Source organism: Pituophis catenifer, unplaced genomic scaffold, assembly GCF_029215685.1.
Source record: "Pituophis catenifer annectens isolate HBS135680 unplaced genomic scaffold, rPitCat1.0.hap2 SCAF_7, whole genome shotgun sequence".
Taxonomy (NCBI): domain Eukaryota; kingdom Metazoa; phylum Chordata; class Lepidosauria; order Squamata; family Colubridae; genus Pituophis; species Pituophis catenifer.
This window is the reverse complement of record NW_027256887.1, coordinates 90,032,630-90,058,693: the sequence shown is the minus strand read 5'-3', so window position 1 is coordinate 90,058,693 and position 26,064 is coordinate 90,032,630. Positions and strand designations below refer to the sequence as shown.

The window sequence follows — 26,064 nt, the reverse complement described above, 5'->3', positions numbered from 1 at the left end:
AGAGTCGGGGCTAAAGCCTTTAACTCCTGGTTCCCCACCCCATTTCTCCCCCCTCCTCCCAGCCCAATTCCAGCGGAAGAACCAGCAGAGCCATTGAAATGACACTCTGCTGCTTTTATTTACGAATAATACAGGACACGACGTGGGGCCCTGGCATGCGCAAAGATTACCGCATTGGGAGGGAATCCCAGGTGGGGTGGAGTGAAAGCTGCCCCCCCCCATAGCCAAGATCCTCTTCCCCAGAGAAGCACGGAGGCGGTTGCAGTGGGAGCTGGAGAGCCAGCACAAGAGGGCCAGGGGCTGGCCAGAAGGGTTTGGACAGAGGCTGCCCCCACACCTTTGCAGCTGGATTTGGTCCCTTGCAGCTCCTTCCACCTGGGCCCACCCCCTTCCTCCCCACACCAGTGGGAGGGCAGCAACTCCTCCCTGGCTGCTATCCAAGGGCCATCCCCGAGGCCCTGGAGGCCGGGTCCAGCTGTACCTGCTTGGCGAGAGGCTGCACCCAGGAGGGGGAGACCGGCCAAGGCCCCCACCTGCAGGCTGGAGGCCAGGCACTAGGGGAAAGGCCAAGAGGGGCATCCATCCCACCCCACCCCCAATTCTGCCCAGCCAGTGGAGTCGGCGACGGCCCCAGCGCCGGGTGAGAGGCCTGATGTGCCGCCAGCAGGGCAGCCCGAAGTGCAAGTCTTGGGCCACAGCCAAACCAGGGGCGAGAGAAGAGGTGGGTGCGCTGGTGGGCTTCAGCAGTGGCCCCTGGCAGGGGGGCCCGAGCGGTCACTGGCCGCTGCTCTGGAAGTTGTCCTCAGTACAGCCGCTTCTCGTAACTGCAGGGGGGCAGAGGGGAGAGGAGGATCAGCCCCCGTCCGGCAGCTTTTCTCCTGAAATCAGTCTCCCCAAAGGAGAGAGAGGTGGTGGGGGGGGAGGTGGAATTGGCCCGAGGAAAGCCCCAGGGTGCCAAGCAAGCCCCCTTGCTAGCCCTCCTCCAGAGGGGCTTGCTGGGACCCCCAACCCTCACCAGGGAACTTGGGGAGGAGAGGGAGACACCAAACCAAGCAGGGAGCAAAAAGAGGGTGGGGGGGGAGGTATAGTAGAGGCAGCTCGCAGGGTCAGTATGAGAAGCTAGGAAAAGGGGCTCTTGCGGGTCTCGGACCCTCAGCCCATAAGAGAAAGACCAGGGGCCACTCCCTTGGAAAGAAGAGAAGCCATGAGCCCTCCCAAAAGGATAGGGGAGCCCCTCACATCCCTCAGTGATACCAACACCCCCCCATGGCCCACAAGGGGCACCAGGCATCACAAGGAGCAAGCTTGGGCTTAGCCCCTGCCAAGGGAGCCCACCCCTGGCCAGGCAGGTTCAGGGTAGAGGAGGCATCAGGCCTGGGCAAGACAGCATCCGCTTAGCTTCTTCCTCTCCTCCATCTCCCACTCCCCGATATGGCCATCCTGGCACGCCTGACATCACCAGCCCCCACTGCAGATGGCATTCCCCCGGCTCCCCTCTCCACAGGAGGGGCTCATGGCAGAGACCAGGGCTGTAGGGAAGGTGGGCACCCCGCCTACATGGGGGGGGGGGGTGCTGGCCCAGAGCAGCCGGCCAAGCGAGGGAGGAGATGGGCTGTGCAAGGCGCCCAATCCACCATCCTGTGGGGATGGGCGGGAGGTGCCGCTGACCCCCGTCTAGCACAGCCAGAGTGGCTCAGAGTCAGTTACTTACATGGCAGAAACGTAAAGCTACAGGAAGGCAGTGGGGGGAGGGGCGGGGGAGGGAGAGAGAGAGAAAGGGACAAGGTCAACGTGTTCCCCTCATTTGAGGCCACCACCACCGCCACCTCGCCGTCCCCACACCAGCCACCGACCTGCTTGCTAGCTGCCAGGCCTACACCACACACGGGGCCCCCAGCACTGCCCAACTAGCAGAAGTCTCTCAGCCTGACCTGCAGCCCCCTCCCTTCTTTCCCAGGCCAGAGCAAGGACCTCTTGGGAAGCCCCCAACCCTTCCTGCACCCCTCCGCCAGAACCCAAAGCCAACCGGTACAGAGCAAGGAAAAGCCTGTGCCAGCCAGCTCGGCCCCTGGGGTGCCTCAAAGGGTGGGCGGGGCCCCTAGGGCTTCCCTGCAGGGCTCTGGCATGCACCTGGAGGGTCTCTAAAGCCCCCCTGGAAGGACAGCCTCGGAGCTGCTCACCTCCAGTGGGCACCAAAACAGGGTCAGCTACTGGCTGGGGGTGGGATGGGGGCTGGGAGAGCCAGGTTTGAGTCTAAGGGAGGGACGGGACTTTGGTCAGTCTCTCTCTCTCTCTCAGCTCCCCCCTTTTACCCATTGCCATACCCCCCTAAAAGGAACAGATCAAGAGGAAAAAGACCCCCACCCGTATCCTGCTCCTTTGCACATGTTGCCCCCAAGACAGGGCTGCCTCACAGCTCTTTTGGGCTTCCTAGGCCTCAAAGATCTAGGGACTGGGGGGGGGGGTGTCAGCCAAGCAGCAAGCTCGAGCACCGGGTGGGATAATCAAACAGCTCCCCAAAGGATGCAAAAGTTTTGGGGTTCTCGAGGTCTCTTCCTACAGACAGCAGAGAAAGGGGGAGCAGAAAGGCTGGCCATCAGGCCACCGGAAACGCTGCTGGTTCCTTTTACAAATGGTAACGGTTCTCTTCCCCTCAGACACCCCCAATTCCACTCAGGGAGGAAAGTGGGACCAGGGCCAGCACCGTCTCTGTGCCCGGCCAGCAAAACCCTCCCTGCAAACCCCAATTTCTCTGCCCTGCCAGGACCTGCCTAACCCAATTGCTGGAAGGTGGCTTCCAGCAATTCCCCCTCCAAATGCCACCCCCCAAGCTTGAGCCTGGGGTCACCATCAAGTGCTTGAGCCTGGCGGCACCTTTGGCCCCCAAACTGGCAGCCAAAATAAGACTGTCAAAGCAAGCAGCGCTGCCCGGAGCTGCCCGGGGGAGCCAGGCTGAAGGCCCAGTGCAGACCTTCTGCAAGATGAGCTCCCCCCTCACCGCAGAAAAGAAGCTCCCTGTGGGACCTGATGGGCTTTGGGGTCCATGTGCTTCACGGTATGGGATATGTAGTGCCCATATGGAGAAAAGGCCTTGGGACAAAGTTCTCTAGATTTTTACTCTGCCATTAGGGAGAAAAACTTCACCCAAAGCAAAGTAAGGACAAAACATGAAATGCAGGAAGTTAGCAATAGCAATAGCCCTTAAACTTCTATGCCGCTCCACAGTGCCTTATAGCCCTCTCTGCTTTATAGCACTTTACAGAGTCAGCCTCCTGCCCACAACAATCCAGGTCCTCATTTGACCGAGCTGAGAAGGACGGAGGGCTGAGTCAACCTTGAGCCGGTCAGGATCGAACTCCTGGCAGTGGACAGAGTCAGCCTGCACTCTTAACCACTGCGTCACCACGGCTCAAAACCAACACGCTTTGATCCCTGTGCCGGTTTTAAAATTCTTCCGTTTTAGTCTGATCCCACACCAACCTCTGCCCCCTTCTGAGCACGGCTGAAGAGGAGACCGGTGTGACCCCTCTAGTCTCTCTCTCTCTCTCTCTTTCTCCCTTGGGTGGGGTGAGGCGAGCCCACCCTCAGGGGGTGTCCCTCCCTGGAAGCTCTGCATGCAGGGGAAGCGCTGGGGCCTTGCAGGGAATCTGCCCGGGACAGACTTTCACCCTTGGGGCTCCCGAGCCCCAAAAGGCGCTGCCTGAAGGGCTACCTAAGAATGCCAGACGGCTCTGCCCTGGACAGCCCTGAATCTGGGAGCTCGGGGGGGGGGGGGGGAGAGTGCCAGCTGTTCCCAAAAAGGATTGGCTGACGGACAGCCAAGTGGAGGGTGAACTGTCTTCTGGAATGATCTCTTCAGACACGGGGGAAGACCGGAGAACCTAAACACCTGGTACAAAGACAGGTGAAGTGCCCCAAATAAGGCCCAGCTGAGGAGGAAGAGGGGGAAAAGGGCAGGCTTCTTCTTGCTCGTCCCAGGTGTGCTGGTGCCCTCCTACCTGCCCCTCCATCTTCTGAAAGAGACCCCTCCCCCTGGGTCTTTTCTTCTGGCAAGGCTCAGTCAGGCCGAAGGAGGAAGGGGGCACCTCTCTTTCCTTGGACCATGGCACAGCTGGCATTGGCTCAGGCCAAGCGCCCCCCAAGCAATGTTGCTCATGCAGACCCACAATCCCTCTGCAGCCGGAGGGTGTGCGTTCCACACAACCACCGCAAAGCAGCAGACACCCACAGGGGCTGCTCGGCCCTCAGCTGGCAGGATGGACCCCGGGAGCTCAGCCCTCCCCTGGCCAGCAAACGGAGAGGAAGGCGCCCCCTTGCAGGCTCCACTTGGAAGAAGGGCCGAGTGCACCGGGCAAGGCAAAGCGGTAGCCCCCCCCCCCACTATGTCCCAAAATGGGGAACTGGACAAGTAGCCAAGAAGGCCTTCCCCACTCAAGCACACAAGGGGGAGACAAGGGTTTCCGGGGGGGGGGGGTTATTCCCCCTTCAAGCCTGGCACAGGCCTGGACATCATCCAAAAGCCGAAGGGGACTTTTCCTTCTGGTCCTCCCGTTGCCCACTCACGAACCCCTGGCCTGGAGAGGGGCAGACAAGGGGTGAGTGGGGGAAGAGGCACCCAGAGGCACCAACTGGCAACAGGTGTTCTGGGTGGAACGTCTTGGGTGGGAGACAGGACAGCCTTGGAGTCTACTGGGCTGGGGGGGAGAGGGAGGGAAAGACCGGGGAAGCAGAAGGGCAGGGCGACCCATTACACTGGACCTGCTAGGTTTGGACATGGGGGGGGACGACAAGGGGCACACAGCAGGGGAGGGGGGTTTCAGGGCAGCAAAGAAGCAGAGAGACTTACGAGTGGAGGCCATGGACTCCCCCCTCAATCTGGGCTGACATCGTCCTCTTCTCAAACTTTAGTTCTCCTGAATACATCATGGAGCTGGCAAGAGCAAAGGGAGAGGGGGCTTAGGGGGCCTTCCTTCTCCCCTAAGTCCACCAGAAGCTCTGGGCCTAGTGCAGATGGTGGAAGGGGGGGATATTTGAGGGGTCTGAGAGAGGCTGCAGCAGAGGCTCAACCTTCCCAGCCACGAGAGAGAGAGGGAGGGAGGGAGAAAATGAAAGAGCGAAATAGAAAGGGAGAGAGAATGAAAGAGCGAAAGAGAAAGAGAGAAAGAGAATGAGAAAGAGGAGAGAAAGAGAAAAAGAGAGAAAGAAGAGAGAAAAAAGAAAAAAAATGAGAGGAGAGAAAGAAGAGAAAGAGAATGAGAGAAAGAGAGAAAAAGAGAGAGAGAGAGACTGAGAAAGAGTGAAAAGAGAAAGAGAGAGAAAAAGAGAGAGACAGAGAGAAAGAGGGGTGGACCAATGGTGCCCAGTCTAAGGGGGGGCCTGAGCCCAGGCCTTGGGGGAGGGGGGGACAGTGAGCTTTGTCAACGTAGGTACGGATGGGGGGGCAACAGGGGGTGAGGAGGAAGGAAGCTGGCTAGAGGAGGGGTGCTAAGAGACAGCCTGGGGAGGAAGAAGCGGGAACTCCCTCGCAGTGGCCTTCTTGGCACAACCTTCTCAGGCCGAGGCTGTGCCGTGGGGATCTCCCTGGGCCCGAGAGAGGCTGTCTGGATTTCAGGCCACTCCGTTCTCCTCGCATTTCCACTGGGGACTCTGCTGGGCTGGGGCCCCTGCCAGGGCCTCCTGCTGCGGGAGGCTCCCCCTCTGCCTCCCTGGGTGCCCTGCGGTCCCTCGCGCCTTCCCTTCCTCCCCTCCCATCTGCCACCCAAAGCGGCCCACCGAGCCCCGGGGTCCCAGAGGGGAGCCTCCCCCCCCCATGGACTCACCGCAGAACGGAGAGGCTTCTGGCGCCAATGTCCTGGCAGCCGTGCTGGATACCAGCAATCAGGTATGGCACGAACTTGTGGATGGAGCCCTTGTCCTGGATGGAGCCGGAAACGCCCTGCGCCACCTTCACCTTGTCCCCCTCACTGCAAGGCACGGCAGGGGAGATGCTGGAGGGCAGTCTGTCTAGCCCCCTCCCCCCCAAAAGGAGTGGGGCTGAGCCACCCATCCTATGGCGGCAGCTCGACTGTGGCACTCTTGGCCAGCCAGGGGTCCTCCCTGCCTGACCTGGAGCCCCCAGGCCCTGGCAGAAGAGTTGCCAGACCCGACAAAGGCCCCTCCCCCTCACAGGAGCTCTTCTGGGGCAGCCCCTCCCTTTCCCGCTGTGCCCGGCTTTCCTGCCTCTCCCTTCCTGCTCAAGGCCCAGCTGGCCTCGGAGAGCCGCTGTTGTCATGGGGGCCCTTTCCCACCTCCTGCCCCTCCACCCCCCCCACCTGAAGTAGCGTTTCTGGCTGCTGCGGTTCTTCTCCATGGCGTCCAGGGAGCCCATTCCCCGATACTTCTTCAGCCGCACTCCGTCGGAGAAGAAATACTCACCAGGGGCCTCTGTGGTGGCCGCCAACAAGGACCCCATCATGACTGGGGGAAGAAGAGAGGGCCGGAGGTAGGGCTGGGGGTGGCAGCCAAGGGGGCCCTGTCACCAGGGGTGGGGGGTGGGGGAGGGGAAACCGTGTCAGGCAAAGCCTCCCTCCGGCAGGGGTCCCTGAGGGCATTGTGGGCCAGGCCCAGCCACCCTCTCTCAAGTCAGCCTCAAGGGACACTGAGGAAGAAGCGGTGAGAAGCCCCCTCTGAGCTGCACTGAGGATTTGGAGGGTGGGTGGGGGGCTTCATGGCCCAAAGTGAGGCAATTAATCAAGACCTCAAGGGAAAAAAGATCCAGAGATCATTTTCAAACAACTGAAATTCAAGGAGTTCACTCAAAACAGTCACGCTTTCTGGTGGCAGGTATGCATGCAATGCCCATTTGCAGAACATGAGAGAACATGCATGTGCATGAATGTATTGTGGCAGCACTGATCTCCCTGTCGCGGACCACGATGGCTCAGGTCTTTCTACCCCTCACCTGTGGAGGCCCCCAGCGAGAGGGCCTTGACCACATGGCCCACCGTCTGGATCCCACCGTCCGCAATCACAGGTACCCCAAACCGGCGGGCATACTCTGCCACTTTGTAGACTGCGGTGCCCTGAGGCCGGCCGCACGCCATCACTGAGGGAGGGAGAGTCATAGGCAGGAAGGGCCCACCGAGGGTCCGGCCCAGCCCTCGGCCACCCCGGCAGCTCCAGAGAGCCACGGGCTGCAGCCAGGAAAGCGCAGGCAGCTCTGAGCGGAGACCCAAGGAGGAAAAAAGGGTGATTGCGTTGCAGTCTCCGGGCATGGGAGCGCCAACCTTCCCAGCTCCTGGGACTCTGCAGCTGGTGCGCCTCCAGGCTCCACCCGCAGGGCCCAGTGCCAACGGCAAGAATGGCTGAGCATTTCACTCAGCCTCACCCAGCCCTGCTGACTGGCAGACCAGTATGGAGGTAAAGGCCAAGGAAGGGGCTATCTGGCCTTTGCTGAGGGGCGGGGGATTTGGGACAGCCTCTCGCTTGCTGGCTGGGCAAAGGCCAACCCCAGAGGGTCACCAGGGCTGTTTGGGGGCTACACAAAAGGCTGAGCCCAGAGGAGCCACCTCCAGGATGCTGCGGAGCACACGAAGAATTCAGAAGCTGCTTCCTCCGAGGCAGGGAGATCCCACCCTTGGGGTCCCACCCCAGTCTCACCTTCCTGCGTGATGCAGATGGAGCCACAGCCCATGCCCACGCGCAGGGCATCCACGCCAGCGTCGATCAGGTTCTTGGCCTGGGCAGCTGTCACCACTGTGCATCCCGTAGGGCAGAAAGCAGAAGGGCCCATAAGACCCCTGAGCAACAAAGAACCCCTCCCCCCCAAGGGCCCTCGGTCCACACTAAGGCACCTTCCTGGTACAGAGGACAGATGCCCCCCCCCAAACTCCACTTTGCAGCCAGCCTGCCTCCCTCTGGCAAAATAAAGCCAGAAAATGTAAATTCAGGAATTTCTGCGAAGTCATTGACTGTAAAGAGCCAGGAAGCTCTTAGGAGCCACTTCCAGAAACAGCTACGCACAAAAGCCGGTCTCTCTATGCTGGAATCAAAGCACGTCCTTCTTGCACCAAAGGTACACAATGGCCTCCAACACAAAGGAGGCCACTCTGGGTTCTATCTAACCCACCCCTCCATCCACCTGCCCATCCGTCCGTCCGTCCGTCCACCTTTAGTCGCAGACAGAAAAAAATCTGATACCAAGTTGTTTTCCCCTGACCGTGAGAATTCCCATGGGGAAGTTTCTAAACAAACGGGAGTTTTGGGAGGAAACTTTAACTCTGCCAGGGTCTTCCAAGGATAACTCCGCATATACTTGTTTATAAGCCCATCGGCGGATCAGCCGACCCTAAACACGCTGTGAAAAATGTGCCACCCACGGATAAGGCTGCCCACATTTTTCATGGTACTTTGGTTAAAAATCTGAGGGTTGGTTTATCCACCGATAGGGTGATAGGTAAGTAGAGCTAGTCCTTGACTTACAACAGTTTGTTTAGTGACTATTCAAAGTTACGACACTGACAAATCTGACTTATGACCATTTTTCAGTTACGACCTTTGCAGCAGCCCCATGGTCACGGGATCAAGATTCAGAGGCTTGGCAGCTGCTTCATAGTTATGACCCTGCAGGGCCCCTTCAGCTGGGGAAGCAGCCTGGAAGCAAAGGAGGCTGCGGCCAAAGGGAGACCCCAAAAGGCCATGCCTCCCTCAGGCGCTCACCATTGCCCCCGACGACCTGCAGCTCTGGAGATTTGTGCTTGATATAGTGGACCATATTGATTTGGTAGACGGAGTTTCCCTGAGATGAGTCCTGGGGGGGGGGGGAGGAAAAGAAAGGAAAGGACCATTAGGCCCCCCAAATAAGCACAAGGCAAGCAGGGTCGCCTGGCCACACGCGGACCCACAAAGGAAAGACACGCAAGGGCAGAAAGCAGCAGCCCCTCGGGTGCCATGCCAGGCGTAGCCTTGAGGGGGCCAGGATGGGAATCCCCTCTCCTCCAGAGAAACAGACCAGGATCCCGGCTGCAGAGTTGCCGGCCTTAAATTAAAGACAAAATCCAGGAAGCCACTGGGGGGGGGGGGGGGCGAGGGTGCTCCAGCAGGGGCTTCCATGCCCTTGACTCGTCTTCCCAAGCAGCGGAAGGGAACCTCCGTGAACCTCACAGGTGGGAGCAAAGTTCAGTCTGTGTTCCAGGGGCTCCTGATGGCACTCAGGGCTAGCTTTCAGCTGGGGGGTGGGGCTTAGGCCCTCAGAGGCTGCTTTTGGGAGGGGGGATTCAGTGGAGACACTGCTGCCAGGGATGCCAGCTTCGCTTCTAAACGGCCTTTTGGCTTCCCTTGTTTTGGGGCACAATTTGGGGGTGCTGAGCAAAGGATACGGGCACCATTCAGAGCCTGCCATCCAAATCGCCCGGGAGGGGGCAGCTTCGAACCCACCAGCACTACCACGTCCACGCCGGCCTGCACCAACAGGTCCAGCCGGTACTTGTCGTCCTCCCGGGTGCCAATGGCTGCCCCGCACAGCAGCTGCTTGCGCGAGTCCTTGGAGGCCAGTGGGTAATCCCGGTTCTTCTTCAGGTCGGTGCGGGCAATGATGGCCACCAGCTCATCCACCTCATTCACGATGGGCAGCTTGCCTGCAGGGCAGGAGGGCCAGTCGCTCGGTCAGGCCACGGCCTGGGAAGGGAGCTGCCCTGCAGCTGGCTGGGCCAGGCAAGACCCTCCCTCCCCCCCGCAGGCCACAGGAAGACCCTCCCCCCATCTCACGGCCCCTCCTACCTTTCTTGCTCCGCTGCAGAATCTCGTTGGCCTCTTTGAGGGTGACGCCTGCCGGGGCCACCACCAGGTCACTGCGCCTGGTCATGACCTGAAGAAGGGAAAGGGTGGCAGGGGCTCAGCCGGCCCACTCAGCCCCTGGGGTGGCAGGATGGCAGCTGCTGCTTTAGGCACGGGGTGAACAGGTTTGCATTTGAGGGGCAAAGTGGGATGAGAACAGCCTCTCCTAAACTGGGGTCAGCAGGGGCACCAATCCAGCCGGGCGATTGCCCCAGAGGAGGGGCTGGCTCTTGCTAGGGGCCCCCCACTGCCAGAGGGCTTCTGACCCCCGGGAACCCTTGGGGGGAGGAGGGAAGGAGGGCCGCTGCCTCACCTCACTGAGAGGGGTGTTGTAGTCCTTCTCAGAGAGGAAGTCGATGTCCCTCGAGGTCACGATCCCCACCAGCTGGCTCTCCATCTTGCCTGTCTCAGTGATGGGGATGCCCGAGAAGCCATGCCGGATCTTGGCCTCAAAGACGTCCCCCACGGTGTGGCTGGGGCTCAGGACCACCGGGTCGGTGATGAAGCCTTGCTCAAACTTCTGTGGCCCGAGGAAGAGGGGAGGCTTTTTCTGTAGAGCTGCCCCCTCCCCACTCGCGTTCTCGGATCTGCTCCCATGCCCGCCCTTCCTCCATGGGGAAGCCTGGCAGGCAAGTCTGGAAAGGGGGCTCCTGACACAAGGCCAGCCTCAGGGCATCTGAGCGGCCTCTCCTGCCAGCGTCCCTCAGGCCGGACTCCACAGCTCCAAGTGCCACTCACCTTGACTTTGCGGACTTCGTTGGCCTGGAACTCTGGGGTGCAGTTGTGGTGGATGATCCCAATCCCCCCCATCAGCTGCAGGGGGAGAGAGGCGGGAGCCCTGAAGTCCCGAGGCCACCCCAGCCTTGCCTTCTGCCCTCTGGCCCCTGCTTTGGCATCCCCATGGAAAGGGGCCCCGGGAGGAGCTCACCCCTGGGCAGACCCATAGCAGGCGCCCCACCAGCCCCAGAGGACTCGGCTCACCGCCATGGCAATGGCCATATCTGACTCGGTGACGGTGTCCATAGGAGAGGAGATAAGGGGGGTCTTCAGGGTGATCTTCCGGGTCAGGGCAGAGGTCAGGTCCTGCAAGCAAAGAGGGCCACAGCTCAGTGTTCTGCCAACCAGGTGTGTCTCCCGCCCCCCACAATCCTCTCCCAGGCCAAGCTGGAAGGCGCCACTGGAGGGAGCCAGGCTGCCCCCCCAGTTCAGCCTTGCAGAGAAGGTAGAGCTGGTGCTGATGCAGGAGAACCTGCAGCTGTGTGTGTCCGTGTCCTGGGCCCTTCCGATCTAAGCCCATCTCACTGGCATTGGGATAAAGCGCGAGCAATCGGCCCTTCGGATGCAGATGGGCGAGCAAAGCCTGTTTCTGCCCCGGGAGCCAAGCCGGGGCTCTCAAGGCCAGGGAGCTGAACAGGACAGCTGTGACCCCCCCTCCCCCTTTGATGGGGTCCCCCAGAGGCCCTCTGCTAGACTCACCACTTCATCTGCCGTGAAGTCGATGAAGCCGGGAAGGATGAGGAAGTCACTGTGGGGAGAGAAGCAGAGGTCACCCAATGCCCGATGCAGCCCAAATGGGAAGCGGGAGGCAAACCAGTCCCGGGCTGGCACCACATGGAGCCCAACGGTTGATAAGGTTGATTGCCTTGTAAAAGGCCAGTCCGGGCAGCTCCACAGCCATGAAACGCAGCCCTGGACCCCTCCTCTCTCACCCATCCATTCCTTCCATCCATCCAGAGCATGTCAGGCCCCAGCCTCTCCCTACTTAGACCCACCAAGGGGCACCAGCCACGGAGGGAGGGAACCACTGCGAGGAGGAGCCTCCAAGCCCTGAAGCCAGCCAGAGGGACACTGTGGCTGATGGTCCTGAGAGCCACCAAGAGAGCCAGGACCAGGGGTGAAATGTAAAATTTGTTACTACCGGTTCTGTGGGAGTGGGTTGGTGGGGGGGGGGGTAATGTGACTGGGTGGGCGTGGCCAACTTTTTTTCCCAAAAACTTTTCAAAGCATTTTTTCTAATGCTTTGAAAAGCCTCTGACGATCAGGCAACTCAGCTGGGATCGTCAGAGACTTTTCAAAGCATTTTTTTTACCACCTCTTCGGCCAAGAGGTTGCAGAAAAAAATGCTTTGGAAAGCTTCTGACTATCCCAGCTGAACTGTGCGATCATCAGAGGCTTTTTTTTTTTTACTTTTAAAAGCATTTTTTTGTTGGAAGAGGTTGTAGAAAAAATGCTTTTAAAAGTAAAAAAAAAAAAAAAAAAAAAGCCTCTGATGATCCTGCGGCTCAGCTGGGCATGGTGGGTGGGTGGGTGGGTGGGTGGTGCAACGATTTTTGCTACCGGTTCTCCGAACCACCTGCCATCACTACTGGATCGGGTGATCTGGTCCGAACTGGGAGCATTTCACCCCTGGCCAGGCCACACTACCTCCACCGCCAGAGTCACAACACCCTAAAGGAACCTGGCCTGAACCCAGCCAGAAACTGGCGGGCAGCAGAGGTGGAGGAGGCTGCGAGGCTCTTGGTCAACCAGTCTTTCCAAATCAGAGACATCACCAACATTGTCCTCTGTGTGTGTGTTCAGCTGCCCTCCTGTAGCACAAACAGGAAACAACAAGCGGCAGCGGTGCAGTTTACAAGGCTGCACTGGCTCCCGGTGGTCTTCCGGGTGCGCTTCAAGGTTTTGGTTACCACCTTTAGAGCGCTCCATGGCATCGGACTGGGGTATCTACGAGACCGCCTTCTGCTACCAATAGCCTCTCACCGACCAGTACGCTCCCATAGAGAGGGGCTCCTCAGGGTGCCGTCGGCCAAACAGTGTCGACTGGCGGCCCCCAGGGGGAGAGCCTTCTCTGTGGGGGCACCCGCCATCTGGAACGAGCTCCCCCCAGAGATACGGAAGATCCCGGACCTGCGCACGTTTCGCCGTGCTCTCAAAACTTTTCTATTTCAGCAAGCTGGCCTGGCCTAACTCCCCTCTTTTAAATTTTTAAATTTTTTTAATTCGTGATTTTACAAATTGGGTGTTTTAATCTGTGTTTCGGCCGAAATATTTAATAATTTTAAGGGATTTTTTAATATTTGTATTATCTGTATTTTATCTTGGCTGTTCACCGCCCTGAGTCCTTCGGGAGTAGGGCGGTATAGAAATTTGATTAATAAATAATAAATAATAAATAATAATAAAGGGCTGGGGGCTGTTTCAGCTCATCTATCCCACCCAGCCTGTGCTTTGAAGTAGGCCATTGCCATAAGCTGGGCTGTGATTTCTCCGTTTCTGCTTCCCACGGTGGTTTCTATCCACTGGGTGGAATTCAAGGTGGCGTCACCTCTGAACTGGGGATACCCCCAAAGGGCTTTAAACTTTTATTTAACTTTTCAACTTTTGTACCACAGAGTTCATACACCGGAGATGATGCCAGCAAGGCAAAACAAACCGTAAATCCTCAGTTAGATCAAAATTGCCAAGGTTTCCGTTAGAAAACAAAGTTGATCCAAGGAAGTCTTTCAAACCTGGGGGGAAGCTTTCCCAAAGCCCCTCCCCAATTCCGAGAACACTGTGTCACCCTTCTCAATTTGACCTCATGTTCAGCTTTAAGGCAGAAAAGCACCGTGCCTTCTCCCTGGGCACTTGGTGGTGACGGGCACACTTCCTTGGTGCAGGGACCAAGGGGCTGCTCCCCTATCCCTGCAGAGACACCCTCCCCCCGTCTGACCAGCCTGGCTCAACCCCGCCCACAGGCCCCACCCGTAACCTCCAGCAGAGCCTTTGTAACAGCAGCTGACCTGTGGGGACACATCCTCTCCTTGAAATGTGAACCAAATGCATTTAAGTGCCACGTTCCCCAAGGCTCTGCAGGCGCCCAAACGAAGCGCAAACAAATGCCAATTTCATTTGGGACAAAGCCTGACCCAGCCCAGGCCCTCTTCCCACATGCGCCAGGACAACTGCCGGACCCCCAGGCTTGTGTGAGTGAGGGAATAAAAGCTCCCTCAAAGAGGCGGCTCTGGGCAGGCCACCTGCCAGCTTCGAAAACCCCTCTTTTGTTCAAAACCTCAGTGCCTCACCTGTCCCGTAAAGGATTGCAGGCAATGCTCAGTCATTAAATATTAACAGAATGCACCGTTGAAAAGAAGCAACCAGGTTAAACTCTGCGGTTGTTTAACCCTGCAGTTAAGGAGGGACTTTATTGGTAGGACTTAGGTAAACAAGCCTCACACGGAAGCAGGCTGGCTATCAGAGATATTGGAAGGCTTTTCCTGAAGAAAGGTAGGAGGTTGAGCCATGAAATGTGAGGCCAAATGGGCCACTGCAGAGTGGGAAGGGGCTATGCAGCCCCCCCTGCCAGGTTCAGGAATGCAAGAGAGCAGGTGCCCAACGCTGCAGGGGCGTGTCTGAGGAAGGGAGCAGCCCGGCTTCTCCGGTCCCTGGACCCAGCCGCTCTTGCGGTTCAGAAGGAGCTCATTTTAACCGTTGGTTTTTTCTGTCAGAAACAAAACAAATTTCCGCTTTATTATAAACCTTGTTTGGCTGAGAAGAGAGCGCAGAACTGAAAGCGAAACCGAGTTTTCACAGGGGAAAAGGTGCCCTGGAAAGGAAGCCCCCGCACAGCCAGGGGTAGAGGAGGGACTCGGCCTTTGCAGTGGCCCCCAAACAGCTGGAGAGCGAAGGCCAACCAGGGAACCCGGGCTGAAAGGAGCCGCAGGCATTTAGTAAAATCAGCAGCACCAGTTAGAAAGAACCACACTGCACCCCTTTGTGCTCTCACTCCCCGCGTCTCACCCTTGGAGAAATCCTTCGGTCCTTCTCTCTTCCCAAAACCAGGGCCAAGAGAGAAAGGCCCTCCCACAAAGTTTGCACAATTACTTGCAAAGCTAAGAGGCTGCTCAGCCTGCATCTTGTCCTGCCTTGCTTCTCTCCTCCTCCCAACTTCCTTAGTTTTGTGCTGACCCTGCAGGAGCCCCCCCCCCCCCCAACCCGCCTTGAGACACGCAATGCTGGGCCCATCGGAGCAGCCTTCCTTGCTGCAAAGGAGGCACCCCTGTTGCCTGCGGAGCCCCTGCAGGGCCTCTTAAGAGGAAAGCAAGCCAGGCTGAGACCTGCCTGGCCCTGGCTTCAGGCATGCAGATCGCGGCATGAAGAGGCTGCTAGCGGGCTGTGAAGCCCCTTCCCATTCTGGGGTTCCCCACCTTCTCTCAGAGCACTGGCCCTTGAAAAGGCACCAAACCCCTCAGCCGACGGGCAGGAGGCTCAGGCCTGTCACCACGGGCAGCCCCAGGTATGCAGCGGGGCCAGGGCCAGTTGCACCAGCAGCCATTTGGACCCAGTTGTAAGCAGCACCCCATCCCTCATGAACACACCGGGCGCCTTCCAAGATGCCCTGGAGAAAAGCCCGTCCCAAACAAGGTTTCTGCCAGAGCCCCTTCATGCCACGGCATCCTCCTGCAGAAAAGCAGCCCCTGGGGAGGAGGCCCAAGGGGCACCCCGATTCAGTCCGGGCCCAGAGGGACGGGGTGCTGCAGAGGTTCTCCTGTGGCTCACCACCCTTTCTGCACAAGCCCAGCAGAGACCCCCCGACCTGCTGCCTGCCTGCCTGGACGGATCGGCCCAGAAACAGGCGACAGCCGCGGCTTAACTGGAGGTCTGGGAGAGTTGGGGGGGGGTGAGAGGCACCATCTGCTGAGCAAAGGGGGGCAGGTTCTGCCCACTCCCGCAAAGGGCTCCCTGCCAGGGGGAGAGGCGGGAGGGTGGGCGACCGGTGGTTGCGGCGTCCCTTGCGCGCCCGGCCCGCGCAAGGCCAGCGCCCCCCAGCCCCCGCCTCCCCCCCAAGTCCGCGGAGCTTCCCGGGCCGGGCAGAGCCACGTGCGCCGCCACTTCCTCCCGGGCGGCCGCCCCCTGCGACCCCCGCCCGCGCCCCGGGCGCCGCTTACTTGTAGGTGAGCCCGTCCGCCACGGCGAAGAGCTGCTGCGCCGTCAGCCCATCCTCGGGGACGTAGCCGGTGCCGCCGCTGATCAGGTAATCGGCCATGCTGCGCAGGGAGGGAGGAGGGGCTGTCAGCCTGAGACCCCGCCGCGACCCCCGCCCGGCCGCGCCTGGGCGGCTCCCCGGGCTCGGGGAATGCGCCGCTGGCCCCGCGGCTGCTCGGCTCCACCCGGCCACCCCCGGAGGAGGACCCGGCCCCGCTCCGCCCGCCCCCCCACCCACCCACCCGGCCGCCTGGGCTGCGGTTGGGCGCGGCGCCCCCCGGAAGACGGGCCGTGCGAAGGCTGCCCCGCTGCCCGCCGCCTCCCGCGCGCATCGCTCGGCTCAGTTCCTGCTGGCGCGTCAGTCCCGGCGTCCCTTGCAGCGCCCGCGACCCCCCCCCCCCACGGCCGTACCTGAGCCCGGGGAAGGCGGGGGCCGCTCCCGCCCGGGGCTGCAGAGGCGCGAGCTCCGGGCGGCCGCGGGGGCTTCGTGCAAGGGCGGCCGGGAAGCGGGGCTCGTGACCGGGGCTTCCCTCTGCCTGCGGCCAGCTTCCTGCCCGGAACTGGGGGCTCGGTCGGCGACCTCCGATCAGCTGGGCGAAGGCGGCCCCTCCCCTGAAGCTGCCCCCCTTTCCTTGGAGAGGCGGCCTCGGGGCTCCTCTTGCGGCCCTTCCCCGCTACTCCGCCCGTGGCTGCAGGGGGCCAGGCTTCCCAGGCAAGGGGGGGGGAGGAAGAGCCCTTTCCAGGCCAAATGCGCTTTTGGCTGTGATTTTGACTGGCCTTGATCAGGTTGCGGTGGCTGTTTTTTCCCCATTCTTCTGGGCAGCCCCTTTGAGTGAACCCAGAAGAGAAACCCAGGAACCCCCCTCCTCATCCCAGCCTCCGGTTGCAAGGCCGAGTGGTTATGCTTTGCCCCAGCAGCCCAGGAGCAGGGGAGGAGGGCAGGGCCTGGCATCTCCCCCTGTGTCCCAGCCTGGCATTTGGTGCCAACCGGCTCCACCTCGGGGTTCATGGTGCAAACCCCAGCTGACCTCACCCCCCTCTTCCTGATGGGCAGTGGCCACCCACGAGCTCATCCGGATCTGCTGACCAGGGCATGATAGTGAGGCTCAATTAAACGCCTGCCCGCCTTTCCAGCCCCGTGATTCCAATTTGCCCCCAGCTGAGACGCCCTCCGGCAGGCCTGGCTGAGGCCAGTGAATGCAAAGGCTGGCACTGAGGTGCCTGGAGTGGGGGGCTGAGCTGCCACAGGGTGGGGGTCTCCATCTGCCAAGAAAAAGGCAGGGGGGGGGAAAGAAGCCTTGCTTCCCCAAAGGGCGACATCTTTGAACTGAAGGCCAAGGCCGAGCACACAGTGGAGCCAAGAGCGGCTGGGCTGGGGCCGGGTGCCACTCGGAGGGGGGGGGTCGCAGAAGGGAGCAAGCGCTCGCCAGGGCACAGGCCTAGCCGGTGTCAGAGAGCGGCAACAGGCAGCAAAGGGCCTTTTCCAAATCCTGGGCTGGGCAGGCCATTGCTGCCCTGTTGAATCCTGGGAACTGTAGTTCCAGCAGAGTTCCTTGAAAGAACAGGTGCTTTTAAGGCACCCGCCACATTTCTCATCATGCTTCTGCGTGGCAAAACAGGAGCCCATTCCATGCCACTCCCTCGGCCGAAGGAGCCGCTTTGGCATGGCATGGGAGAAAGGCCGGCTGGAGGAATACTCCAGCAGAAAAGCTTCAGCCCAGCCCAGCCCAGCCCTGATCTGCCTGGAACTGGGCTCCCACCTGAATGGGACAGGAAGAGGAGCCAGAAGTTTTCAATTCAATTCAGAACAGAGTTGGAAGGGACCTTGGAGGTCTTCTAGTCTAGCCCCCTGGTCAAGCAGGAAACCCTGTACCATTCTAGACAAGTGACTGTCCAATCTCTTAAAAAACCCACGTGATGGAGTCCCCACAACTTCTGAAGGCAACTTCTGTTCCACTGATTAAGTGTCCTCACTGTCAGTAAAGAACTCCTTAATTTCCATCCTTTGCTTCTTGTCCTGCCCTCAGATACTTTGGAGACCCGCCCCTTCTTCTTTGTGCCAGTATTTGTCTCAAATTCTGGAATACATGTCACCCCCCGTCCTCCTTTTTTCTAGACTGGCCAAACACGATTCCTGCAGCCGTTCTTCGTGTGTTTTAGCCTCCAGTCCCCTCATCGTCTTAGTTGCCCTTCTCTGCAGTCTTTCCGGAGACTCTACATCTTTTTTATATCGGGGCGACCTAAACTGGATGCAGGATTCCAGGGGTGGCTTTACTAAGGCTTTGTAAGGCAGTACTAACACACATGATCTTGACTCTATGCCTCTTGTTTATACAACCGAGGACTGTATTAGGCAGGCAGGCAGGCAGGCAGGCAGCTGAGGGGCGAGGCCCACATGGCTGCCCCACGGCCAAGGTTCTTGCTTTGAACCCCCTGCCTCTGGACGAGAGATTCCTCGGCCCCAGTTGGGTTGGGGAGGAAGCAGGTCAGCACAGCAAGGGGGCTGGTTCACCCCACAGACCTGATCCCACCCCCAACCTGGCAGGCGACCTTGGCTGTACTCCGAGGGTGCCTTAAAATCCTCAGCAAGAAAAGGCCAGGCACTCTGACCATGCTCAGAGACCCCTGTTCCTCTGCTGGCCTGAAGCCTAGTCCTACTGCTGGCAGCAATTTGGAAATCCAGGAATTGGCAAGTGGGGAGCTGTGCCTCCCCTTCAACACACACACACACACACACACACACACACACACACACACACACACACACACAGTTACTAAACACACCAGGAGTTTGACAATGCGGAGTTCCCCTTGGTTGGCTGAATGAAAGCCCCCAGGGTGGGCAGGTGGCAGCTGCTCTGCTTTGGAGGATGCAGAGCAAGTGGTCCAAGGGAGCTCTGGTGCCCACAAACCCTGATGAGCTGCTGTGCCCAGGCAAAGCCTGTCCTGGTGCCCACCCCCAGCCGCTCCCCACTACTTGGAGCCCCAGGCTGAGTGCTGGCAGAACAGGCTGCTCTGCAGTGGCTCATCCCAACTGTTGGGCTCCAAGCTGGAGCAAGAGAGCCTGGAAGCCCCCAGAGGCCTCCTTTATCCCATTGAGGTCAAGTTGGTGGCCTCTGAGGATCTTCAAAACGGAGGGGGAAGGGGGGGATAGCTTCAGGACTGTTCAAAAGATGCCCCACTCAGAAGGATCCCCACGTTTGCTCCCCAAGGCTGGAATTTGCTGGCATCTCCTCCTCCCCCTCCTCATTCTGTGTTGGGGCTGCTGCTTCATCTTGTGATTTGGCATCCCAAAAAAAACAGCAAATTGAGCTGAAAAATCCCGGTCACAGATTGAGCAGCAGCTGAGGAGGGAGGAGGGACTCTAATTCCCCTTCCGTGAAGTTTGGTTTCTTGCATGGCAAAAAATTAAGTGCATCTCCTGATTAGGCCTCAAATGCCTCTTTGGTGGATGGTGAAGATTTAATCAACCCGTGGAATGGGAAATAGCTCTTCATGTTAGTAGGAACACGATTCGTTCCTGCCCTGCGTAGGTAGGTAGTTATGTGTGTGTGTAAGTATATACATGTATATATGTACATATACATGCCTACATACAACGTATACCATATATTTGTCAGATTATCCCATATGTATCCTACAGAAAGAAACATCAATTGTTAAGTCAAAGGTGCTTTTCCAAAAAGCAACTTGGTTTTTTCTCTGTTTTTTTCTTTGAACATTTTTCACTTGTCATCCAAGAAGCTGCTTCTGTTTTAACTGAAGTTATTTAGAACATTTAGAACTGAAGAAGCTTCTTGGATGAGAAGTGAAACAGTTTCAAGGAAAAACCCCAAGAAAGTCCAGTTGCCTTCTGGGAAAAGCACATTTAGGATAACCATGACCTGGATGATGGGAGAATTGTTAAATATCTGGAAGAGAAATAAATATGAATCACCTTCTGACCAGCATAAATCTTTGGTCTGTGTTGAAAAAAAGATGAGGTTTATACTTCCAAAACAGCAGTGCCAATAAAGCACTTGGACTAGGGGACAATGTGAAGGAGGGAGGGAAGGGCAGGACAGGACACGGAGGCTGCAAGGATGCAAATTTGCTTTAATTTATTAGAAGACTTTGTGCTTGGATGGGACACCACCAGGGCTATGAACGGAAGAAGGCAGCGGCCAGCTACTTTGCCAATGGGATCAAGGAAGCCACCAGGAGTCGCCAGAGTTAAGCGCCGATCCAATTTTTAAGAATTCCTGGTGATTTGCTGGAGGAGGGCGGTTGGTATGCTCTGTGCTAAATTTCATACTGAAGGCACGAGAAAGGAAGGAAGGGAAGAATTAAAAGGGTTCCTTAATCAAATGTATACTTGTGTAATCTTTTGTAAGGCAGTCTTTGCCAGCTAAGGTTCTGCGTCACTGTGGCCTGTGAAGACAGGAAGAGGGGTGGGTTTGGGGCCGGAATCGGAGCTAGGCACTTAAGCAGCCCTGACCGTCCAAGATGGACCAACTGCTGGGCATCCTCACTGCAGCAGATGGAAGCTGCTCTGTCCAAAAAGATGGGGCTCCTCCTGATTTGGGGCTACCCTACACCAGAGGACTCCAAACCTGACAACTCTAAGACTTGTGGACTTCAACTCCCAGAATTCCCCAGCCTTTCCTCTGCCATACATTGATCTGCTCAGGACTATCAGCAGGGCTCTGGGTGTCTGCTGCCCCCTACTGGTGTAACTGAAAACCTCAGTCCAGCTCTCCCAGTACAACTCTGAGCAGTGACCAACTGGAGAAGAGTCCGTTTTGGGGGTAGGGGGCATGGAGGGTCTTAGCTGGCTGTGGCTGGTCAAAAGGATCACAGATATTGACTCCGTATTCAGTGCAAGTCTACGCTCAGGATCACCTTTGAAAGATGATGCAGGGGAGGGGGTGTCTCAGGCATTTCCCCCTCCCTTGGAAGAGGCCTTTAAGCCCCCTCTGCCCTCAGGAAAGAAATCCAGGTGAGTCCTTCCTGAGGCAACTTTAAACACCTGCCATTTGAGCACCTGAGGTTGAACAGTCTTTTTTTCATACCCTATTTTTCATTGAGGGAGGGGCTGAAGCTGTTGCTGCCCCCAGCACTCCCTTGGGTGCAGCCCTGGGCATCAGTTGAGAGGCTGCTGAAAACTGGCAGCAAAGCCCCCTGCAGGCCCTGCCTTTCCTCCAGCAGCCAGGAAAGCCCTGGGGAGAGCTTTGGGGCTGCCCCTCCTTTCCTGGGACAAACCCTGGTCCTCCCTCCCCCCACTTCCAAAGGGTCTACGTGATCTCCAGGCCACTCTCCTCCCTCCTGAACCTTCCCCACCAAAGCTTTGGCTGGATTGACCTGCTGGGGATGGGGAGGCACTAGCTGAAAGCCTGCAGGTGGCAGCAGTTCATGTCTACACACACACACACACACACACACACACACACACACACACACACACCCTGTTGCCTTGAACAACTTGCCTAGGGTAATTACACCCCCAGGGACCCCCCAGAGCCAGCAAAACAGCCTCGGGGCCCAGCAACCACGGCTGCTGCTGTTTGTGTAGCATCGTTGCAGGGAAGGGAGGCACCGGGTGGCTGTGTAGCCCTCCAGCGTGATGTGGCTCCAAGGCCGCCCTTCTGGGTGGGAACTGAGTTCAGGGGGGCATCCTGGGCCCAAAGACTGGGGGGACTCATAGACTCAGCCCCAGAGCTGCCTGCAAAAGGGCTGCTTCAGCTTTGAAGCCAAGCAGATGGGCTGTGGGTTAACGGGGGGGGGGGGAAGGGGGGGAATTGGGCAGGCTTCTGTCTCCGTCCCTGACTGGCCGCGGATGGCATCGGGCAGCTTAGGAAGACAAATAAATAAATAAAAGCTGGCAAAGCCCAGGAGGAGGAGGAACAGATGCTTGTAAAATTTGGATGGCAAAGATCTCAACGTTTGCCACATTCCAACTAAGCGGTGGGACCCCCAACTGCCTCCCAAGGGCAGCTGCGGACCCTCGGCAGGCAGAAGAATGGGGCCCGGTGCCCTCCCCCCCCGCTGAGCTGCGATTCCTGCCCTGGGCTTCCCTGCGGCTGAGCTGGTCCCTTTAGGGCTTTAGGGATTAGCGGTTGCACGTCACTCTCTGTCCTGAGGCAGAAATAGCCCCTGGAGGAAGCCGCTTTGCAGGGCAGGGCTGGGCCACCGGCCGCTCAGAGCCAATGCCCGTGGGAAGGTGCCCGGGGTGAGGCCAGGGCAGGCCACGTGTGCAAGGGGCAGCGGGCAAGGACTGCTAGAGGTGGACATCTGCAGGAGCCCAAACGGGCAATTGGGGGGCACTGTCAGGTCAAGGCATCTGCAACACCCTCGCGTGCAAATGGTTGTGTTTTTGCACACATGCTTCTGGGTCTGGCTGTTGTCTGACGTTCATAGTGTGAATCACAGGGACCAGCAGCTTCAAATGCCTCCTGGGGTCCTGAACCAAGGCTGGATTGAAGACTTATACCGGGATGCCCTCCTCCCCCCCCGGTGGGTTCTGATCCGCTTCTCTTGGGGCCCTGCCCTTGACAGAGATCACCAGATCTCAAGACTGGAGATGGCAGGAGAGGCCTGGCCCTTCTCAGAACACCCCCATCCCTTTCCACCAGGGAGATGGGCCTACTTATGGGGCGGCCTGGCCAGGGCAGGGTTCAGCAGCTCTGCTCTCTGGGCTTAGACCCAAAACATCGCTCTCCCTTCTTCAATGTTGGACATGCAGCTTGGCTGACTCTGAACTAGGTGAGCCATTATTCTCGCCCCCCCCCCCCCCGCCTCCTGCATGGATCTGAGGAGTTGGGTGCTATGCTGTGGCCGAAACAGCCCCCCTCCCAGGGCAGCCAGGCAGGCCACGCCCTTCGGGCCTTGACTTGATGTGGCTTGAGGGTGTGGGCCTTTGATGAAAAGCAGCATCAAATGCCTGCCCTCCCCTTGCAGAACGGATACATTCACACATGCAACAGCACAGGAGGGCTACAATTGGTTGTGGGGGGGGGAATCCACCTTGCAGGGGTTTGCAGAGCTATGCTTAGTGCATGAGCAACTGTCACTGCGGGGTGGTGGTGGATCAGAGCCCCCCTTCTGATATTTCTATAGGCCAAAGGAACTCAACTTGTTTCTAACTAGTCACCAAACTAGTGACTACGAGCAAAATTTCAGACGTTCAAATACACCATCTGTTTGTTTAATAATGGCAATTTTGCTGTTTTCCGTTCACCCCCACTTCAGTCTCCACAGGACTGCAGAAAAAGAGGACATTCCCCTCCCCCCAGTGTGAGCCCAATGGGCTCCTGCAGGCCTGCTGATCCAGACTGCCCCCCCCCCCCGTGTCTGCAGCTGCCCCTCCACTGGACTCTTGGCAGTTTACAAACACAACAATACACCTGGTTTGTTTGCTTGGCTCTCGGTCCAGCCTGAAAGGACAAGTCAGCCCAAACGCTGGCACAAACAACCCCAGCAAAGGTTTACTGATGGCCGGGATTTTGACCCTGCCCCGTCCGAAGGGTTCAAGGCAGGTCATGCTCCTTTGCACAACAGGAAGGGGGCACCGGCCACGGTGTGGTTTGGGTGCCAGTGGGCCCTGGACCTCCCGGTCCACTGAGCTGCAAGGAGGGGGCTCCCAAGTCTGGTGCCTTGAAGAGAAGACCCTGCATGTGGATGGCCCATCAATGTGGGCAGACCCAGAGTTTCAAGCACACCTGCACCCACTGTGGCTGGGCTCGCACAATACAGTTAATCCCACAGCCAGCTAACGAAGCACCTTTGCTAGTTCAGGTAACCTGCCAAGCCAAACCTATCCTGATGTAAACTACCAGTCCTGCTTCTGCCTGGACTCACATCTCACCTGAACCAGCCTTGATTCTTCACACACACCCCAGCCCTGGTTTTTGCACCCCAAACCTTCATGCAGCTGAGAAAGTGGGGGGGGGCTTGAGGTGAGAGATTCCTTTTGCCCCTATGATTCCTCTGACTCTCTTTGTGGTTCCCCACCCCAGGCAGGTGCTTCCCTCCAAGGAGACCAGGTGCAGTCCAGGCACGAGTGAGTGAACCAGCTCACCAGCTCCGTCTCCCCCTGAGTGCCCCAGGCAGAAAGGAGGCCTAAGGGCCCTGCCTCTCCCCTCCTCGTCCTGTCCTTTCACACATACACACAAACACACTTCCCAGGCATGGGGGCTGCACTGCCTCTTGCTCACTAGTCTGCCTGATTTCTGGGCCACCTGTTTGGGGCCAGGCTGGCAGTCACATATCAGGACCAGCTGTGCCAAGGCCACTATCTGCGGCAGGGAGCTGGGTGAGGAGCTGCTGGAGCAAAATCTGCACTCAACAATGACGGAACAGAGTGTAATTTGGGGGGGCTGCCTCCTCTCTTACCTGAAGCTCCTGAAATGCAGAGAGAGACACCCAGAGAGCAGCCAGTCTCTCCTGGATCCATTTACCAAACAAAGCCCTTTTGGCTACAACACAGCATCGCACATCGTTTGGCAGGATGGTCAAACCGGGTTACTGCCTGATTGTAGCCCCGCTTTGCTTGGCCTAATGCTGAACCTTTGGGGAGTGGGGAGGACTTCTGCCCTCCTTCACAACAAGAGCTGCAAAATATAAGGAGTGGGAAGGGGGGAGTCTCCTCTGCTCCCCAAGAAGGGATTCTGCCCAGAAAAGGCTGGAGGGGGGGAAGGGAGACAGCAGCCACTCACTCCAGGTTTCACAGCAGCTGGCCTTCAGAGATAGACTGCTCCCCAAGAGGGAGGATCCATTCATCCAAGGAAAATATAGTGAAGATTATAATATGCTTCCTAAATCCAGAATGTCGATTTAAAGGCAGGATCCAATCTCTGGTGAAGTTCGAATATTTTAAGTAGAGGAGAAAGTGATCCCAGATGGCAGCTCCTCGGCCCAGCGGATGCCCAAGAGAGAGATCCGCTCCGGCAGAGGCCGTCCATCCCCCCAGGCGTCACCAGGCGTTGATGCCAGGCCTGCCAGGAAGAGCCATTCTCTGCAGGGCTGGCGGGCCGGGTGGCTGGGAGGCTACCGCTGCTTTCAGCGCCGCCAGCGCCTCTCTTGCTCTCCCTGGTTGGAAGCGGCGGCGCAGAACCCCCGCGAGACCCGACGCGCACCCACCGCCCCTCGCTCCGGGAGCCGCGTGCCTTGGAGGGGCCCCGGAGGGCCCGTCCCGTCCGCCGCCCGCCCTTGCTCGGCTGCGCTCACCTCTCGGGTTCCAGGCCAGCCTGGCAGAGCCGGGCGTTGTACCGCTGCGCCGCGGTCCGGTGCCCGGTGTGGAGCGGCGCACAGCCGGCGGAGTCGAAGCGCGGTGTTCTGGGGCTGGCCGGTTCTTGCAGGGGCCCCACGATCAGGCTGTAATCGTAGGGCACCATCGCCGCCTGCCCGTCCATGGCCACGGCCACCTCGACGGCTCCGGGCAGCCCAGGCGGCGGCGGCGGCGGCGGGAGACGAGCTCCGACAGGCGTGGCGCTGGGCGGGAGCGCCCGGGAGGGTTTCCACGCCCGCGCCCAGCCCCGCCCCGCCCCGCGGTCCACCTCCCGGACCGGCAATGGAGGGAGGAGGGCTGCCTGGCGGGCTCAGTTCGGTCCGGCTAGAGCACCGCTGGCGACCCGGCCAGACCGGCCCTCGAGCCCCAGACGGGGCGAACCATAGCCAGCCCTCTGAGCATGGACAAAGTGCGAATCCTCTGCCCTGAGCTCGGGCGCTCGTTTCCCACCGGAGGCTGTTCCTTGCCTGGAAACCCCGAGGGGTCTCGAGTCACCTAGGGAGTGAACCCCCTCCCGCCCGATTTTGAAGCAGGGAAAAATGTTGCTGTAGGACCCGTTCTTCTTCTTCTCATCGTCCCGCGGATGTTAGATTCCTTCCACGCCAGCCAAGACCGCGGCGCTCTCAAGGCCCCCTCGATGCCCGAGCAAATCTCCCCACGGCAGATGTCTAGGGCGCGTCAGCCCCCGCGCGCCCTTTCGCTTTCTCTTGGCTCTTGCCACGTTTTGCGGTAGGGCCCCAAGGTCGCCCGTTGCCTTTCCGGCTCTGCCTGCCTCCTTCCTCCCGGTCAGGCAGCAGGAGGCCGGCAGAGTCGCCAGGGTCCCCGTTTCGCCCCCAAGCATCCGGGCCCTTTGTGGGGGCCTTCTGGGCTCCCTGCGCTTGTAGGGCTGCCCGGGGAAGAGGGGCGGAACTGTGTCTTCGCTTCCTTTGCTTGTGCTCCGCAACGGACTGTCTCCCCAGCAAACCTCTAACCCGTTGCTTGAAATAACGTTGGCCGCCCCCCGCAAACCCTGGGCAACCCCT

At 58.8% G+C, this 26,064-nt stretch overlaps 1 protein-coding gene across 6 annotated transcripts; it reads right to left on the bottom strand.

Moving 5' to 3' along the window:
* Window positions 1-107: 107 nt before the first annotated feature.
* On the bottom strand, window positions 108-25,192 carry IMPDH1 (inosine monophosphate dehydrogenase 1). Of its 6 annotated transcripts, none has more exons than XM_070946767.1 (16): window positions 24,982-25,192; window positions 15,741-15,839; window positions 11,290-11,338; window positions 10,795-10,896; window positions 10,552-10,626; window positions 10,127-10,333; window positions 9,757-9,844; window positions 9,415-9,614; window positions 8,698-8,788; window positions 7,639-7,734; window positions 6,941-7,198; window positions 6,312-6,456; window positions 5,820-5,963; window positions 4,847-4,930; window positions 1,712-1,728; window positions 108-824 (listed from the first exon to the last, which is right to left on the bottom strand). In XM_070946767.1, the coding sequence occupies exons 1-16, from the start codon at window positions 25,164-25,166 to the stop codon at window positions 775-777; spliced, it is 1,890 nt and encodes a 629-aa protein (XP_070802868.1). In that variant the 5' UTR covers window positions 25,167-25,192; the 3' UTR covers window positions 108-774. The 6 variants fall into 6 exon arrangements, with proteins under 6 accessions (XP_070802868.1, XP_070802870.1, XP_070802872.1 ...); XM_070946769.1 differs by having other exon boundaries at window positions 6,941-7,084; XM_070946771.1 differs by lacking the exon at window positions 24,982-25,192 and adding an exon at window positions 16,189-16,286.
* Window positions 25,193-26,064: the final 872 nt, after the last annotated feature.